Source organism: Empidonax traillii, unplaced genomic scaffold (assembly GCF_003031625.1).
Source record: "Empidonax traillii isolate 1590-97213 ecotype Southwest subspecies unplaced genomic scaffold, ASM303162v1 scaffold432:size744455, whole genome shotgun sequence".
NCBI classification, from domain to species: domain Eukaryota; kingdom Metazoa; phylum Chordata; class Aves; order Passeriformes; family Tyrannidae; genus Empidonax; species Empidonax traillii.
The window spans coordinates 479,913-497,558 of NW_020955625.1; the positions used below are offsets into that span (position 1 = coordinate 479,913).

General features: G+C 44.1%; 3 protein-coding genes across 8 annotated transcripts in view; 2 read left to right on the forward strand and 1 right to left on the reverse strand.

Annotated features, from left to right (window-relative positions):
* The window catches only part of LSM14A (LSM14A, mRNA processing body assembly factor), a 19,146-nt gene extending 13,388 nt beyond the window's left edge, over positions 1 to 5,758 (forward strand). For all 4 annotated transcript variants that reach the window (XM_027894526.1, XM_027894527.1, XM_027894528.1 and 1 more), the window contains 4 exons: positions 529 to 708; positions 1,818 to 1,989; positions 2,816 to 3,068; positions 4,075 to 5,758. In XM_027894526.1, coding sequence (XP_027750327.1) covers positions 529 to 708; positions 1,818 to 1,989; positions 2,816 to 3,068; positions 4,075 to 4,098 — 629 coding nt within the window. In that variant the 3' untranslated portion in view covers positions 4,099 to 5,758. The remainder of the gene's footprint in view (positions 1 to 528; positions 709 to 1,817; positions 1,990 to 2,815; positions 3,069 to 4,074) is intronic.
* A 278-nt stretch (positions 5,759 to 6,036) lies between these two features.
* Positions 6,037 to 7,258, forward strand: SS18L2 (SS18 like 2). The gene is made up of 3 exons (XM_027894520.1): positions 6,037 to 6,148; positions 6,310 to 6,386; positions 6,753 to 7,258. Exons 1-3 carry the CDS (start codon positions 6,080 to 6,082, stop codon positions 6,838 to 6,840), a joined length of 234 nt encoding a protein of 77 aa, XP_027750321.1. The 5' UTR covers positions 6,037 to 6,079; the 3' UTR covers positions 6,841 to 7,258.
* Positions 7,259 to 9,647: 2,389 nt separating this feature from the next.
* The window catches only part of KIAA0355 (KIAA0355 ortholog), a 54,103-nt gene continuing 46,104 nt past the window's right edge, over positions 9,648 to 17,646 (reverse strand). For 2 of the 3 annotated variants that reach the window (XM_027894521.1, XM_027894522.1), the window contains exons 11-15: positions 17,221 to 17,483; positions 13,897 to 14,062; positions 12,984 to 13,118; positions 10,816 to 10,894; positions 9,648 to 10,253 (exon numbers count right to left, since the gene is read on the reverse strand). In XM_027894521.1, the coding sequence (XP_027750322.1) occupies positions 9,933 to 10,253; positions 10,816 to 10,894; positions 12,984 to 13,118; positions 13,897 to 14,062; positions 17,221 to 17,483 (964 nt within the window). In that variant the 3' untranslated portion in view covers positions 9,648 to 9,932. Of the gene's footprint in view, positions 10,254 to 10,815; positions 10,895 to 12,983; positions 13,119 to 13,896; positions 14,063 to 17,220; positions 17,643 to 17,646 lie in introns of all 3 variants that reach the window. The other variant, XM_027894524.1, reaches the window with a different exon arrangement.

Consider the following 17,646-nt stretch of genomic DNA (forward strand, 5'->3'; position numbering starts at 1 on the left):
TCAGGGGTTGGACTTGATGATCTTGGAGGTCTTTTCCAACCCAATCTATTCTATGATTCTATGATTGTGTCTGAATAATACAAGCACATAAAGTCATCATGGAAGAGCAAATCTCTTCTGGTTGCTCTAAATTAAGCAAATGGAATAAAAATGTAAACCAAGCTGTATTCATGGATTTATAAACACAATAGCATGAAAGAAATTTTTCTACAAAAATCCTTGATTGAAAAGCCACTAACATTTTAACTTTTCTTAAAAAAAAGAAGCTTTTAATGACTTCTAAAAAGTCATTTAGTACTATTATGTCTTCTGTGTCACTGCCATCATTCCTGTAAGTGAATTTACAAATTACAAGCTGCTCTGATGGGACTTTTAACAACAGACGTGCAGGAAGAGGATGCATGAAGTCCCAACCTGTTACCCCAGGAATCAGAGAGCAAAACAAAACCGAAAAAAACCAAACAAACAACCACCCTCAGAGAAAAACCTATCCCAAAACAAACCCGAAGAGAATGTCCCTCTGTTCAGTTCCAGGGGCACCTTCAGCACGGAGAGGCCGCGGAGGCCACAGGGGGGGCCGAGGACGGTTCGGGATTAGGAGGGATGGCCCGATGAAGTTTGAGAAGGACTTCGACTTTGAAAGTGCAAATGCACAATTCAACAAGGAGGAAATTGATAGAGAGTTTCATAATAAACTTAAATTAAAAGGTAAACCAATTTTTGCTTTGTGTTTGAGCACGGAAAAACTGTGTCTTTGCTGTTTTAATTCTGCCTTGGAGAACAACTTTTAAAAGGCATATCCTATTCGGTCTTGTTTGCAGTTGTAAAAAGCTTATTACTGGGATCATCTATTAAATGCTTTGGTCAGTGTTTGACCTTTGAAGTAGTTTTAATTAGCAAATGTCATATGTCAAGTTCTAACAAGTCTCTTTGTTTAAAATGCAGATTACCTGAGCAGAAGCTCCAATAATGTTTGTTACTTTAAAGCTCTGGAAAGGATGGAATAAAAGAAACCCCATGTTTTATGTTTTCAATTATTGGACAAAAATTAAAATATCGATTATAGACCAAAAGCAATGGGAAAAACATGAGTTTGGGATCAGAATGTTGCTGTAGTATGCAGGAGAGTTTGTTTGAAAGTATCCAGCATTTTCTTGCTTTTACCCTTTTCCAAAGGAACAGAGGAGTAGTTAGAAACCATTCTGCCAGCACTTGTTTTTTAGCAGGCTTCTGTTTGGATTACCTCATTCTCTTGTGACCAGCCACCTGTTAGTTACTCTGCTGCTCCTATTTTTGGACAAAACTGTTACAGGTTAATACAGGGAGTTCCCTTTTCAGTAAATGGTTGGGAAACAAAAGGTAGGAATAAATGGTCAGATTTCAGTGTGGAGTAGGAACACTAGCAGAGTCCCATAGGATCTGTCCTCTGGTGCTTGCCTCTTTTTCTGGATCATTTCTAAATGAGTTAATAGTTTACTGTTGATACTGGGGATGAACAAATCCATGGAGTGGCTTTTATTGGGATTGACTGAGTGAGGCTCTTAAGTCTGGGAAGGAGGTAGTGAAGAGGGTAGAAAATAGGGCTGTCAAATCCCTGCTGCCACAGGTGTTTTTGTTAACTAAACCCCCAGAAAATAGAACATCAAACCTCCAGAGAGCAGCAGCAAAAACATCCTAATTTATGTGTCAAATTACTTGATTTCTGCATTAAATTATGGAGAGGTGGTTGTAATTTTGAGCATTCGGAATAGCTTCTATCTGGGAATAAGTTAACAGTGCTGGGTTTTTTAGGCTTCTGTTTACTTTTTATTTTGTAGAAGATAAACTTGAGAAACCAGAGAAGCCTGTAAATGGAGAAGACAAAGGTGACTCAGGTGTTGATACCCAAAACAGCGAAGGGAATGCGGATGAGGAGGATCCACTTGGACCCAACTGCTACTATGACAAAACCAAATCCTTCTTTGATAACATTTCCTGTGATGACAATAGGTATGGCCTGCGAGGGGAAGCTTGTTAGTCTGCTTAATGAGTGTTTGCCAGAAGGTGCTTTCAGTGCTCCTCGTTACAATCAGCCCTGAATCGAAAGTGATTAGAGCTCATTTCCACATGCAGTGGGCAAAAAGAAAACAGGAACACAAAGCACAGCAGTTTGTGGGCAAGTGCAATATGCTAATAGGAAGATATTTGAAAGTGTTTTGGAGCCACACTTTTAGAACTTAATTCACAGGCTCTAGAATCTCCTTTCCAGATTTACTAAGGGGGGGTGGGGTGGGTTGCTTGTTTTGCTTTGCTACTAAATTAACACTTGAGTTAAATCAATTATGGCCCTGCTTTGGTAATGGTTCCTAAGCCGATTACGTAACTGTCGCTGCCAGTAGTGTTGTTGGAATGGGCAGATAGCGTCCCAGGAAAATTAAAGCTTATCTTTGGCTGTTGCCTTTTTATTAGACGTGAGGATGTGGATTGCTGACCTATTTTGAATTACAGGAGGGGTAGGGGGATTGTTGCACTCACAGCCAGATACAGTAACATCTGTAACTACGAACTGTTTTCTTGCTTTAAACGATTCTGCATGAGGAGGATACAGAGCGTGCTCTTCTGTGTGGGAAATCCCGCACTGTTAATAGCCAGTTAATGGCACTGGAACGCGTCCCTCTTTGACGAGTTAATGAACTGTGGCAGACACCTGGATTCTTGCAGAGAGGAGAGATTTACAGCGTGGTTAATGTATCGTTTATCAGTTCCCGGGCTGTCTGGCGGCTCTCGGGGTTCTCCCGAGGCGTTTGGCAGCAATCCTGTCCCTTTTGTGTGGCAGGGAACGGCGACCCACCTGGGCCGAGGAGAGGAGGTTGAACGCGGAGACCTTCGGCATCCCCCTGCGCCCCAACCGCGGCCGCGGCGGCTACCGGGGCAGGGGCGTCATCGGCTTCCGAGGTGGCAGGGGACGAGGAGGAGGAGGAGGAGGAGGAGGAGGAGGAGGAAGAGGCTCCTTCCCTGCCCCCCGAGGCTTCCGCGGTGGATTCAGAGGAGGTCGTGGAGGCAGGGAGTTTGCTGACTTTGAATATAGGGTAAAATGCCTTTAATCTTACTATGACCCGATCCGCTGGGCTTGGAAAGTAGTAGTTAAAAAACCTCCTGCTTTTAGGTTTGATGTTGAACTAGAATTTCTTGAATAGTGTTTTGCAGGGACTCTGAGCTACTTTATTGAAAGGCCATTAATGCCAAAATTCTGGTTACATCTTATTGTCAACAGCAGCCAAAAATAGCTGCCTTTCTTCACATGCCCAATACTTGATAGCTGGTATTAGGGGGAGGGGAGGGAGAAAAAGAGAAAAATAAGTTCTGCAGATGGAAAACAAGTGTTAGAAATGTGAATTGCAGGCATTTTTCTAATCAGTGTTGTATAATGTAAAGATTTAGAGGGAGTAATTTAACTTGCTTCCTGTGTGCAACAAACTTGAATTCTTTGTGAATGAGTTGGCAGGAAGCCTATATAGACTGGTGTACTGGTTAGAATTATTAATTAATCAGACTGGTTCAAGTAAAGTAGGCTTTTGCAATTCTGACTGGGACAGAACAAATTCTGATAGTTTACTGCATGAGCAGTTTTAAAGAGTTTTGCAGACAAAAATCTTGGTTTTCTGTTAGAAGTTTTAAATATTTTTAAATAAAAAAGAATAGGGGGTTTCATCACAGCAGATTTCTGAGTACCCCTCAGGTATTCCTTCATTATATTGCAATAATTAACCCTGTGATTTAAGGAAACTTTTGGCAGCTGAACATGAATGGAAATGAGGGATTGAAGATCAGTGATTTGAATTTCTGAATAAAAGAGTTTTGCAGCCTCCCAGCTGAGTGGGAGGTGGTGTAAATGCTGCGGGTTTGTGCCGTGTAGTCAGCGAGGAGCCTCTCCTTGGTGTGTGCCAGCCCTGAGGGGGTGTGAGCAGGTGCCAGCTGAGCACCCAGGGAGGTCTCCTTTCTGCTGCAGGGGGTGGGCAGTGGCCCCCACAGCACATCTGTTCCCAGGGCTGCTTTGCAAAATGAATTTTAACATTGTGCTTTTGTTCCCTCCAGAAAGACAACAAAGTTGCTGCGTAGTCTACAAGAAAGCTGAAACTGGGTGAACGTCTAGATCTTCTTGATTCAGAGAATTAGTTTTGATCTCTGCAAAGAATGAAGTTAATTTGCTGTATACTTGTCACCAGCACTGGGATTTAACTATTTAATTTCAAAGGGGTGTAATGCAGTTACTTTTGAAAAATGGCCATCTTTGAAAACAGTGAGCATTAAATATATTTGAGACAGAAGGATAAGTAATTTCTTATGTATAGTTAATTATAAGCAGTACTTCGATGGAGTTTAAGTATTTTTTCATCACTGAAAGGATTTTTCTTATTACTAAACTGTATTTGATAATTGCTTCAAGTTGTAAGGACAATTGTATGCAGAAGGCCGTCGATACTGTGAGTGTTTTGACCCACTGAAGGTTGTTTTTTGGAAATCCTGTAATATCCCTTTTGAGGTAGTTGTACTTGTATCAACTAGGGTGCTGGACAGTAGAAAACTTGCTTTGTCAGTCAGATATGTACACACAGTAAATACTGTTTCTTAGGCAAAGGAAAGTTTTTATATAGTTGTAAAATTCCATTATATCCCATTGCCAAAGAAACATTACAAACTTTGTATAGCTGTATAAAAAGCAACTAATTTTTTAAAGAATAAACATTTTTAAGTCGGCAAACATACTGTGTTATTGCAGAAGTTGATATGCTGAAGAACACTGAAGTAGTTGGGATTTTTTTCTTTAGCAGCTTTTCAGGCTTCAATGTTTGATTTTATATTTGGACTATAATGAAGTTTTGAAAATGTTCTTCCATTACACGAGACTGGATACACGCTTCACTGCTCTTGCAAGAATTTGATTTTGTAGTTTCTGGCATATCACAGGATTTGACCAAGTTAAGGAGATATTTTCAAAAAAGGAGAAAAGGAATTTTCATATGTCAAGATTTGCAATTAATTTTACTTAGTGAGAAATATTAACTTTTTTTAATAATGGACCAGGCACGTGAGTTGGTGATTCTCCTGGAGTGCCTGGGAAGAAAGTCTGTCTCCATTTGTCAATTCTTGAAATGTTAACTTTGTTGTAATACCTGTAGACATGAGCAATTTAAAGAATTCTTAGTGTTTGAAGTTGTTTGCATTTTGATAGACCGTAGCTTGGAGACAGTGAGACTCGGGTTGTGAGACCGCCAGGTCACAAATGACAGAGTATGGACTTCTGGCCAATTCGGGATGAGTAGTTACAACTTTGATATGCTGAAATAGAAACCTGGTCATTTGTGTCTGTGTATGTAAAAATGAAGGCCACAGGAATAAAGGGATCCAAAGACTACATCACTTTGATCTAATTTGCTGATTTATTTTGTCTTTTTTTACTTAAAAATGTTCAGTGGTGATAAAGATGTGGAAAACTGCACTGTTGAAAAATTGGAATATTTAAAAGTGGTTGATAGAATCTTAATTTTATAACTTTTGTATAGCACTACAAGGAAGTATTTTGTAATTGGTTTCCTTATTAAGGTCAAGTATTTGACAGCTGTAGAAGTTAGGTAATATTGTTTAGTAATGTTTTTTGCATGTTAACAACTGCCTTTTGGGATCCACGAGTCATGATTCTGAACACCTGTTGAGGTTTTTGACCGTAGAGGCAAGTGCTGTCCTGTTGCAATAACTCTTTACTGTCTGAGGTGTTCCAGCTGTAAATACCGGGCCGGGAGCTGCGGCCGGGGCCACCCCCTGGGTGTCCTTGCCGCGCCCGGCCAGGCTTTCTGTTTTGTTTTGGTTTTTGTTTTTTTTTTTTATTTTATTTTAAACCAGAATAAACAGTTCAATAGAAGCGCTGTTGCTTGGTTGTTGTGGGGGTGCTGTGAGGGCGGCTCGCGCCGTTCCCGCCCTGCCGGGCCCGGCCTCCGGGGGGGCGCGAGGGGGGGGGCGCGGCGCGTGCGCGGCCCCGCCAGCCAATGGGAGGCCGCGGGGGTGGGGCCGCGGGGCCCCCTCAGGGGGCGGAGGCGCCGCCATGTCGGTGGTGTTCGTGCCCGAGCGGGCGCGGGGCAAGGCACAGGTGAACCAGGACACCCTGCAGCGGGTGAGCGCCGGCACGGGGCTGGCCGGGAACGGGGCTGAGCCGGGATGGGGCCGGGATTGAGCTGGGACTGATCGGGATTGGAGCGGGAACTGGGCGGTCGGGGCCGGGGCCGGCCGGGCCGGGCCGGGCCGGGGCGGGCGGTGACCGCGCTCTGTCCGCAGCTGCTGGAGGAGAACGACCAGCTGATCCGGTGCATCGTGGAGTACCAGAGCAAGGGCCGCGCCACCGACTGCGTGCAGTGAGTGACCGGGGCCGGCTGTGCCGGGGCCGGGAGGGGAACGCGGTTCCCGGGCCCAGAGCTTAACCACCGCTAAGAAAATGCGTCCGGGCTTATGAAGGGACTTCATCAGAATCATCTTCACAGACGTATAAAGCAAAGCTGAGCCCGCCGGCTCCGTGAGGGTGTTGGCTCAGTGTCCTGTGACAGCCGCTCCCCGCGTGTCACACACCCCCCGAACCAGAACACATTTCCCCTGATTTACCATTCGAGTTTGCTATTTCTTTACCGGTCGGCAACTCCCGATCAGATTGCGGAAGTGACAGGGGTGGGTAGTTGGCTATAAAAGAGCAGGTTACTCAGATACTGTGTTTCCTTCCCTCACAGGTACCAGCATATCCTGCACAGAAACCTCATTTATTTAGCCACCATTGCGGATGCCACACCGCCCGGCACGCAGAAGGCTGCAGACTGACTGACACCTGCACACGAGCTGTGCTGCTTTCAGACTGCAGAAATACTTTAGTTTAGAGTCCCACTGTGTGATCCTGAAAGGCAGGTAAAAAGTGATCTGTACTTGTGTGTTTAAAATGTGACTGTAGTTTTCTATGTAGTACTAGGCTAGCTCTTCCTCTGTTACTGTAATCAACACAGCTTACGGGTGATTGATTGATAATTATCACCGTGCCTGTTTCCCTCTGGAAAACTCAGTGCAGTGTACTCTGAGCACAGCCAGACAGCAGTGCTGGAAGCAGGTTCTGCAGCAGCAGGATCAGCACTTCACCAGGTCCCTGCTACCTCCAGCATGACAGGCAGGCATGTGTTGCCATCAATAAGAGCCATTTGTGTCCTGTATCAGAAGAACTGTGCTGAATAAAGATGTTCTTTGTAAACTGTAGTATATTGTGAATGAATGTAACATGTTAACAAAGGAGCAGCTCAGTGATTCAGTGAAACAAATGTTAACTTTCCTGGGAACCAGGGGACTGCAGCATAACTCAGTTAAGCCTTGAGAGTCCTGGGGCGGGAGTTCACTTTTGCTCACTACCATCCCAGTTATTTACTCTGTGACTGCTAAAAATGCAGGTAAAGTTATCAGTGTTCATCTGCACTACGGGGCCAAAGCCCCTGCTGAGGCAGTGTCTGTGCCATGTCCTCCAGTGCCATCTGCTCGAGAAAGTAGCTTTAAAGATGCTTCAAATTGTACAGTGCATAAAGTTTGGTTTTATAGGATGAGTCAGTAAGTAGGCAGTTGACAATTTTCAAACTGTTAAATAATCCCATGTTAATGAAATAAGATCTTTGTTTACAAACCAAAGTTACAGTTTAAGGTGCTGCTCATTTTCAGCAAGGTGCATATTTTAAACAGGTATGACCTATTAAATGTATATCTTTAATAAAGCAAATAGTTTACTTTTACAGAAGCTTTAAAATACAAACTGTACAGTTCCAGTTCAGAAGCATTAGCTATTCACAAGAAGCACTGCAATAAGGGTAAGTTAACTAAGCACCAAACCCTTGCACTTGGCAGTGTAAGTGAAGTTTAAGGGCAAGACTCATTTGCCAAGTGCAACAATTCTTAAAATTACCAGTGTTCAGAACAATCGGAAGCGAAGGACAGAGTAGCACCCACGTGGTCAAAATGCAGACAAACTTTCTTTGTTGTCACTGATGTAGGTCCAGGAACTCGACAGCATTTGTAATTATGAGTAACTGCAAAAACTAGAGCAATCATTTTGGCACTTGTTAGAAAAAAGTTCAAAATTAAGTGTTTTCATTAACTTCCATTTTGGTCTTAGTATGAATAATCAGTAAGTACAACCAAATTTAGGGTTTAATATTAGATCTAAACGACAAGATTTAGGAAACTCAAAACCATTCATCAAGTTAAATAACCACTAACAGTTTCAGTGGAGGGTTTTCAAAATTATAGTAGTACAGACCATTAACAATTTACAGACAGAAGCCACACTGATTGTGCAAAGCACATTACTGTAAAAAGTCTATGTACAGCAAACAAATCTTTGTAAACATGGTAAGTATGAAGTTTCAGAAAACATGGTGACAATATCATAAATACAGGCAACATTGGCATCCTCAAACAGCACAAAAGGTAACAATCTGGGCCTGCAAATAGAGCCCGTCACCATACAAACAAAAAAGGTGGATGGGCTTGAAATACCCAAATGTTTAATAGTTTTAGTGTTGTGTATACTTTTTATTTATATATATATATAATGCATTTATTTTTTGGTATCTTTAGATATAGATGTACTTAGTTTGTAAAACCAAAACCAACAAATGTGCTTTATCTTCATTGAAAAATTATGTAGTTAGAACTAATAACCCATTTTACTAGTAGTTAACATATTAGAATGATATGACTTAAGAAAAATACAAAAATAAGATTAATACTGTCAAAACTCTTATACCAGAAAATATTGTGGTTTTTAGACTCTTTCAAAGATGAAATATGAAAATTTAAATAAGCTCTAACTATATAAAGAATCTTCTGTAATCTCAATTCATATACAGTGGGATAGCTATACATATATTTACCATTGTTCTTCAGTTTTTAAGCACCAGTCACTCTCCCGGATCCACTTTGGTTGGAAGATAATTCCTAATTCCACAGGTTCACTTAATGGCACATATTGACTGCAAATAATTACTTTATCCTTTTAAAAAAAATAATGTTCTTTTAACTAACTGCTACCCCACGTTTCAGTTTTAGTATCTTCTGAGCCAGCTCACAATTTTTAATCAACTGTAGCATCTGAAATAAGACTTTAAATAAAAGCAAGTAGTCTCTTAGGCTTTGCTTTCCCCACGCTGCAGGAGCCCTGTGTGGTATCAGCTCTGGCCAAAGGCTGCCGGCAGGAACGGGGTGTTTGTTCCAGGATGGCAGGCACGGCACCCACGGGTGCCACGGGCTCCCAGCAGCTCAGGGAGCCTGGGCCACCCACGGGGCAGGGGGGCTGCTGAGCTCGGAGTCAGGAAACTGCCACAAAACTGCCTGCAACTGTTCCTGCAGCAGCTCCCAGATGAACTCACTGGGGTGGCACAGCAAAAGCTGCTGTCACACTTCATTTAAAAAAAGCTGCCCACGGGCCATGGTGAGAATACAAAGGCTCTACAGCTTGTCCTTTAGAAATTTAAACACAAACAGTGTTGAGCAAAGTGACCACTATATATTTGCTCCAACATATTCAATGTGTTTCAGTAAGATGTTTAACTATAAATCTATATGAAAAATAGCTATAAAATACAGTGTTTCTTGTGTGGTAGTCCTTCAGCAGTTCTTTTTAGAAAAAAAAAATGTTTTGAAAGTAAAGGCAATATACACATTTTTAAAAGCATTTCTACATCACAGTTTTGGGCTGTTTCATGTCCACCAACAAACATATTGGCCATATTTGCTCAGCACTGTCAATCACAACTCCAGAGTGTCTCCCCCCAACCCCCTCAGCTCCCCATCAGTGAGATAACCAGGACACAGCCGACCCCCCTCGGGAATGGCAGCGGTGTCGTTCTCGTTTGGCCCCGCGCCGCTCTCCAGCAGAACAGTCAGTACTGGGGCAGGTACGATGGTCTGCGCTCGTGCTTCACCGGGAAGGATTTGAAGCCCTTGTTGATCTGTTTGTGCTGGGAAGCCTGTTGGGATTGTTGCTGCTGCTGCTGGGCGAAGGCGAAGCCGGAGGAGATGCCGGCGGCCGGGGCGCAGTCGTTGGCCCAGAGGGGCGACGGCAGGAGCTGCATCGTGTCGCTCCACTGGCTGACGGGGCTGCCCAGGGGGTACAGGGACGAGCTCTGGCCGGGCAGGGTGCCCGTCACCGAGGACGAGTGCTGCCACGGCGCCTTCGGGGGCCACGTTTTGGTCTTGTTGTCCTGGCAAAACAAAACCAGCTGGGGTCGGCTTCTTTCGATGCCAACACATTTTTTTGGGAGACAACACTTAACAAATCATCTTGGCCCCTCCTTGAGAAGGTTCCACAGACTTGTGGGTCCCTTCCAACCCGGACTATTCTGTGAAATCCAAGCAGTGACCACAAGGATCATCCAGGCCAACTCTTCAGTGAATGGCCCATACAGGGATCAAACCACAACCCTGGTGTTACCAGCACCACGTTCTAACCAGCTGAGCTCATCTCAGGGTCATAACTTATATTTGAAAGCAGAATTGATGCCTATGGAAAGCACTCCGGATTCTTAACACATCTGCCTGTTAAAAAAACCTTTGAATTTACTTCAGCATGACAGAGGGGCCCCAACAAAAGGGAAAGGTGATTTCCAATTTTAATATTTCAATTTGGTGACTTTGCCAAAAGCATCTCGTACTGCTCAAGTGCAGATGGTTTGGGGTTTTGCTGAAGTAACCAATCTGGAGATACAGATGCTGTTCCAGTTGTTTTCCTAGTGCAGACCCCCCCATATGCAAACAGGAGCTCACCTGACTGCGGTCATCTGCTGCAGACAGGAGGGGAGGCGATGGCAGCGTGCTGGGTTCCTGTTCACCACTGCTGTGCTTTCTGCCCAGAAAGAGAGGGACAGTCACTGTTTGTTTATCAATGACTCACCCCCATTGCATGGCCCAGCCTGGCACCCCCACAGTGGCACTGCCCTTCCATCGCCCTCCAGGTACTTTTTGCTCCATACAGGCAAACACAGCAATACAGAAAGAACCTGATCTCTGAGTCCTGGCAGGGGCTTGGCTCTGCAGCCCTTCCTGGAGCCACAGCCTCAGCAAGGTTGTTATAGACGTGAGGGGAAGCTGGGTTAGGCTTTTGAAAATCTGCCAGAAATTGCCTTTTCTGTCACCTGCTCTCATGGCTCGTGTTTCTTTTGGGTTTTTTAAGTCTGTTTTCTGAAACAACTTTACAGACAAGATAAAAGAGCAGTTGAACAGGTGAAGCATCTGCTGAAGCACAGTGACTTGACTGAAGAAAAACATTCCACCTTCAGTTTAAATTTGTGACCTAACACCTGGTACCAAATAGAAATCCTTTCAGAATGCCCATGTGGTCAAGATTCTTTTAGTCTTGTGGTTTGGATTTTTTTAGGGGGTGGGATTAGGTGGATGGGTTTAGATCAAAGCAGAATCTTTTATTTCATCCTTCCTTTAATAAAACCCAAGCAGCATGCTCCAATCATCAGGCTCCATGGGTAAGCAGCCCTTTGCAGGTCAGCTTTAGCACACCCAACCCTTTGGCCTTCTCTTGCTGCCCAGGTTTAGCTCTTGCTATTTTGTCAGGCCCTCAACTGAAGAACATTTTTCTTGCTAAAAGGAACATGAGACAGTAGTACTGTTACTTCAGCTGAAGTTTTTGTTCAGTGAAGCACATTCCTTGGGAACTCCCATCTGCTCTTCAGAGCTCTACATACAGCACAGGCTTTTCTTGTTCTTGCTCCATGAGTCACTCCATGATCCATCTCTAGCTGTCTGCTGGCTTGGCAGGTTAATTCATCCCTTAGGTGCTATTGTGTTTTTTTTTTCCCCTGCTGCTTTTTTTAAAAAATACAAGTAATTCCTTTCTCTGTGATGTTTATGCAGTGGCTCTCTTCCATCAACTTCAGTTTAGCATTCACTGAAGCTCAGCTCCTGTTCCCTCTCTATAAAGTCTTGCTAAGTGTAAAGGTTCAGAAAACAACTGCTCTTTTGGTCAGTTCCTTTCTGACAATGCCCATAAAAACAGCTACCCAGGTATATCCTGGGGGAAAGTGGCTTCTTCTGGTCACCAAAACGCAGACAATCTTGTATCTAAAGGTATTGACTGAATTATTTTATGATGTAAACAAAACCAGAATTCTTGGCCACAGAACTAACTTGTTCTATTTTTCAAAAAGTCTGAGAAATAGTTTGAGAGAATGATCCCAGATCAGAACTGGGTTGGTATTCACCCTTCATCCTGTGCCTTTTGTTACTGTTGCTCTAACTACCCTCTGCTGTGGAATCACTGAGGTGTGTTTGGACACACCAAGCCCACAGCCCTTTGGAACAGCAGAAAACAATTGTGCAATTCCCACAGCTGGAAGGGGATTGTTCACAGCTGAAAATCCTGGCTTAGTTTTTAAGCTACTGACATTATTTATGAGGGCAATTGAGCCACCTCTTCATGTTGTCAGAAGTAAAGGACTAAGCAGTGTATTTAGGACTCCCAGAAGGGCAGTGGCAGCCAAGGTGAGACAAGGCTACATCACATTACTGGCAGCATTTCCCCAGTGCCAGAGGGCACTCGCTGCCACCCCAGTGCAGTGGCAGGGGCACAGCAGAGCTGCTGCCAGGCACAGTCTGCAAACCAGGTCAGCACAGGTCTCCAGCACCCCAGGGGTTTGGAGAGAAGCAGCATCCCATTCCCTCTTGGAAGAGGGAAAGCCCCTGACCTTGGCTGCTGTCCTGAGGCTGAGCTGTTTGCACAGGGCTGGGCTGGAGCAGGAGAGAGCTGCCAACACCCTCCCTTTGGGAATGCACTGACCCACAGCACCCGTGCAGAGCACACACTGACCCTGCAACTGTGGCTCATCAGCAGGAACTTCCTTTGGCTGGAGCCTCAAATGAAATTATATACATAAAAAAAGGACTCTTCCAGAGTGCCCTGTATTTCTGTTCATTCTGCTCACCTCCTCTGCTTCACAGCAGCAACAAGATCTGGCCCTGAGAACATGGAGAACAGGCTGTCTCCGTTAGCTGAGGAGGTCTCGTCACTTGAGCTGGCAGAGTCTCCTTGAGTACCAGACCAGCTATTTGTCACATCACTGCAACACAAAAACTTGTATTAGTCCTCGTATTTACAGTGCCCAGTCCAGACTGTGCCCCAGCTGTGCTGAGTCTGTCACAGGTGATCCCTCAGAAAACAGAGAAATTTCAATACTTGGTAAAATGTGCCAGTAGTAATAGAAATAATTCCACTTATCTGAGTGGTCACATTAACTGCTTTGTCTGTTACAGCCCCTTTATACATATTTTACTAAAATAGTAATGTCAATTAAAAGTGCCTCTCCTGTTCAGGAAGGAGAAGCGATGCTAGGGTTTGGAATCACTTGACTTTTGCACTGCAGAACTGAGCCAGAACACATACCTATCCTACTGGTTTTACACCAGCTCGAGTCACAGCTGTTACTCTGTGGACAAAGGGACAGAGAACCTTGAAACACTTCAGTTGTAGTAAATACTTATGATTTGGAAGAGACTAAGAACCACTAATGAACTTGCTGTGAGGTATCTGCCTTTTAGGAGCAAGATTAGGTGGCTAAAATCTGGAGAACTTAATTCAGTCAGGCACTTTTCATCAAAACTAGATCTCAAAGGTTTCCAAAATATTCAGAGGAACGCTCTGAATGCACCTGTGCTGTAGATGCCTTATTTCCCCTGGAGGCACCGTGGGTATCCACACCACTCCAGGGAAGACACCCAACATGTCAGTGCTGCGGGAGCAGCCGAGCAGGAGGGGCTGACTGCTCAGCCCTGACATAACCAAGTGCAGCTGCAGAGAACACCCGAGTCAGGCTGCCAAACACTGCTCCAGAGCCTTACCCCTCTGCGAAGTACTCGGGGAAGGGCCACGTTTTGTGAGGATCGTCGGGAAGGGGCCAGTTGCCACGCGCGTTGCTCGGCCGCCGCACGTGCTGCGCCTGCCTCTTCTGCTGCATGGCCTGGTTCACCCCGGCAACGTAGCGGGCAAACTCGGGATCAGAGCCAACTGGGGACGAGAAACAACACGGCCACTGCTGACATCCCGCTCCTGCTGCTGCACTTACCCCCCACTTTCATCCTTTAGGCCTCGCCACACCCCACAGTGAAATTCCCTCCCTGCTGGTAAATGGAGGCACCAGCCGGCTCCTCTTCAGGGAGCGGGGGAGGACACCAAGCAGGAACGGTGTTACACACACACACAGCATCTGTGGTGGATAACAGCCATCGCATGGAATTACACCCTTGCACTCCAGCAGGGAAGCAGTATCTGTACTGTGATATGTGTACACTGAAAGGTCCAATATCCATCAGCACATTTAAAGCCTGTACATTTACCCGTGCTCAGCAAAAAAGAACACTCCAGTTACTACAGTTGATGCAGGAGAACAACATGATTTCCAGCTACGTTGTGATCCTGCTTACATGGGAAATCAGAACCTCAGATGGATCATATTGGAACACAGAGTCCCAAAACTGCCTACTCCCTACAAGGATGAAAAAACTGGGAAAACATTTTGATCCTGACCAACAAAATATTTCAGAGGAAGAATCATATTTACAGAAAAAAGCAGTAATTTAAAAATTCTTCCATTCTTTAACTGCTTTATGTGTCACAATCACCTGGTGAAGGATAAGCATGATCTTGAGCAGACACAGCAAAAGCCTTAATGCACAAGTGTTTCAAATGCTCCACTGGTCAGAAGCAGCAGTTGCTGGATGAGAAGGAATGCTGCTGTGATTCGGTGTAATTGAGTTTCCACAGCTTCTCTTTCTCTTTGCCTGTTGTTTTTTTCTTCCCTAAGAAAAACCTTTGCAATCTGACTGGATTTATGGAAGATGTCTGGACTACATGCACAGTAATCGCAGTGGGAGTGCAGAGCTGCTGCTTGCCAGGCTGTTTGAGATTAAGAGCGAGGACTGAAGAACATCCAACAATCATGCACAGCTAAGGAAGCAGAAACCTCTTTCATGTGGCAGCTCCCTACATTCAATTCTTAATTTACAAGATAAGTTTCCTTGTTCTCCTTTGACAGGTCCAGAAAATAGCTCCACAATGTTTCCTGCAATGCAAATTACACGGAGATAACTTTGTTTCTCTGCATCCTTTCCTACCCAAGCAAGGGACAGAGCTGGGACAGCTGCCCACAAACAAAACCTCCCCACTAATGCTCCTTCTCCCTCTGAAACATCTTTATATCTGCTTAAGATGAGGCTGGAAGCCAGACAGCTCCTCAGATCCAAGGACAGAGTCTGGGTGGGATCTGAAGGGCGTCCAGGCTTTTTACCTGTGGATAGCATTAAGTGCTAAATCACTGGTATATTCAAAATAGAGACTTTTGCCTCACTAAAAACACGTCAGGTGAACAGCTTTGTATCAGAGAGTTTTCCACTTCAAAAGACTTAGAGTTCTCAACATTCATTCTGCTAGTTCTTACTGCAACACTCCTTCACCAAGTTCTTACAGATGACCAAAGTACCAAAAAACACAGTTTTGGTAGCTAGTTAAGCCTTTGACATGAAAAGGCTTTTACAAATTCTTAATTAGTACATTTGCATCTGAAAAGAGACATTTTCAGACACTACAAATATTTTTTAAAATAGTAAATCTGATTTCTTTCAAATGCCAAATGTGCAGTCCTAGGAAATGTTTTGTATTTTAAAGCTTTTTGTACTTCACTAACTAAAGCTTAGACTGAAAACTCCTACACCACAGCTCAACCTGGCAAGTTTTATGAGGAAAAGTTATCTTTCCAATGGAAAAGTCTGTTCAGTTGGAAGGGCTTTCTTTGGTTGGTTGGTTTTGGTTTTTTAAACTCCAGATCTGTGGAAAATACCGTTTACTTATCACTACAACTGTGAAAGGGTAAATGCACTGGGCACCACTGATGAGCTTGGGTCACCTTTTCTGAGTGTCCTTGATCTTCATCCAGTGGAACAAACCAAGCAGTTTTATACAGATTGAAAGGAAAATCCTACAGAAATAGAATGGATTCAGAATGCTGAAAATGCCAGTTCTTTGTGTGCCTGCTGTCTTTTCCCTACATGGACACACATGGATTTAGTGCTTAGTAAAAATCACTTTGTCCTTACTTAAAGGTTGTGATAATCCTTAAGTCTATACCATAAGTAAGATTATGCTAATTCACATTTACAGATAACATAACTACAATGCCTGTTTTTGCCTTAAAAACTCCACTCATTTATCGACTAAACTGACAAAATAACCTTGAGCATTACGAGTCAAAGGAGCTGGTTTGAGACACCTCCACAGTCCAAACCCAGACAGAGCACCAGGAACAGATCGCTGGTCTGATAAAGGGTTTCCTGTTCTGTGCTGCCTCCCTCCCTCCAGGCAGCTTCCCCAAGTGCACACTGCAGCATTCCTGTAGCTGTGTTGAGGCCAACAGGGATTGCATTTACAAGGCAAGAGATGCGTGTTGTTCTTAGCATTACAGTCAGAATCACAGAATATTCTGGGGGGGAAGGGACCCACAGGGTCACCGAGTCCAACCCTTAAGTGAATCCCTATAGAGGATTGAACACTCACCTCCTCTTAGAGCCTACAGCTGATTTCTTAGTCTTTAGCTATTTGCTTATGACTAATAATTTATCTCACTTCATCTTTGACAATAATCTATCTATATCTGCAATTTATTGGTGGTCCAAACACATCTGGCAAACCTCATGGCACTTGCTTTTCAGTCTCTAATCCTTTGACATCCAAGCTTTTCATTGCAGAACAGGAACCAGTATGGAATTGCAGAGTAATGGAGGGAAAACGTGGGCATATGACAAAGATGCATCACTATCTCCATATTACAAGACTAGTAAAGAGCAGGAAGAGTCATTTTGGGGAGAGGAAAATACCTGAGCATGAGTTTGATTTGAAACAATTCTACAGATTGAGAGTAGGAGGAACATCTACAACCAGAACGAGAAACAAGGAATCAGTTCTCATGCTTGCTCATTAAGGAAAGTTGCTTGTACTTCTGTTAACTTCTGTTAACAAAGCAGAGTGGCACACACACAGATCCCTGCCTGCCTTGGTCAGCACCCCCACACCTGGGGCAGCACGAGGAAATGACAGTTATTGCAGACAATATTTCACAGTATTCTTTGGAAAAGGACTCTTACAAAAAGCATAATAAAGGAAAAGGCACACACCTGCAGGGTCAAAAGGCAGGATTTCTCCCAACATCCCAAACACTCCATCAGTTTGGTCACGATTTGGCCACGTGTTGTTTCTAGGTCCTTGTGGTTTCTGTCCTAACATCTCTGACATCATATTGTCCATATAGCTGCTCACAAGACCCAAGCTGTACAAATCAGAGCTTAAATCTGAAAACCCAGGATTGTTCCACTGGTTTATATGAGACAATCCAGTTCCAACAGCCTGGGCTTGCTGCTGTGAAGAATTACTGAGCCATTTGGCAGGTACACGTTGCTGTGGTCCGATAGGTTGAAGCAAGTGTTGGTAATACTGCATCTGCTGCTTTTGGGATTGCTGCTGCTGGGACAAGCCTTGCTGAGGAGGATGCAGGGGAGGGTGAGACACGGACTGGGGCTGCTGTTGGACCGCCCCCGACTTCT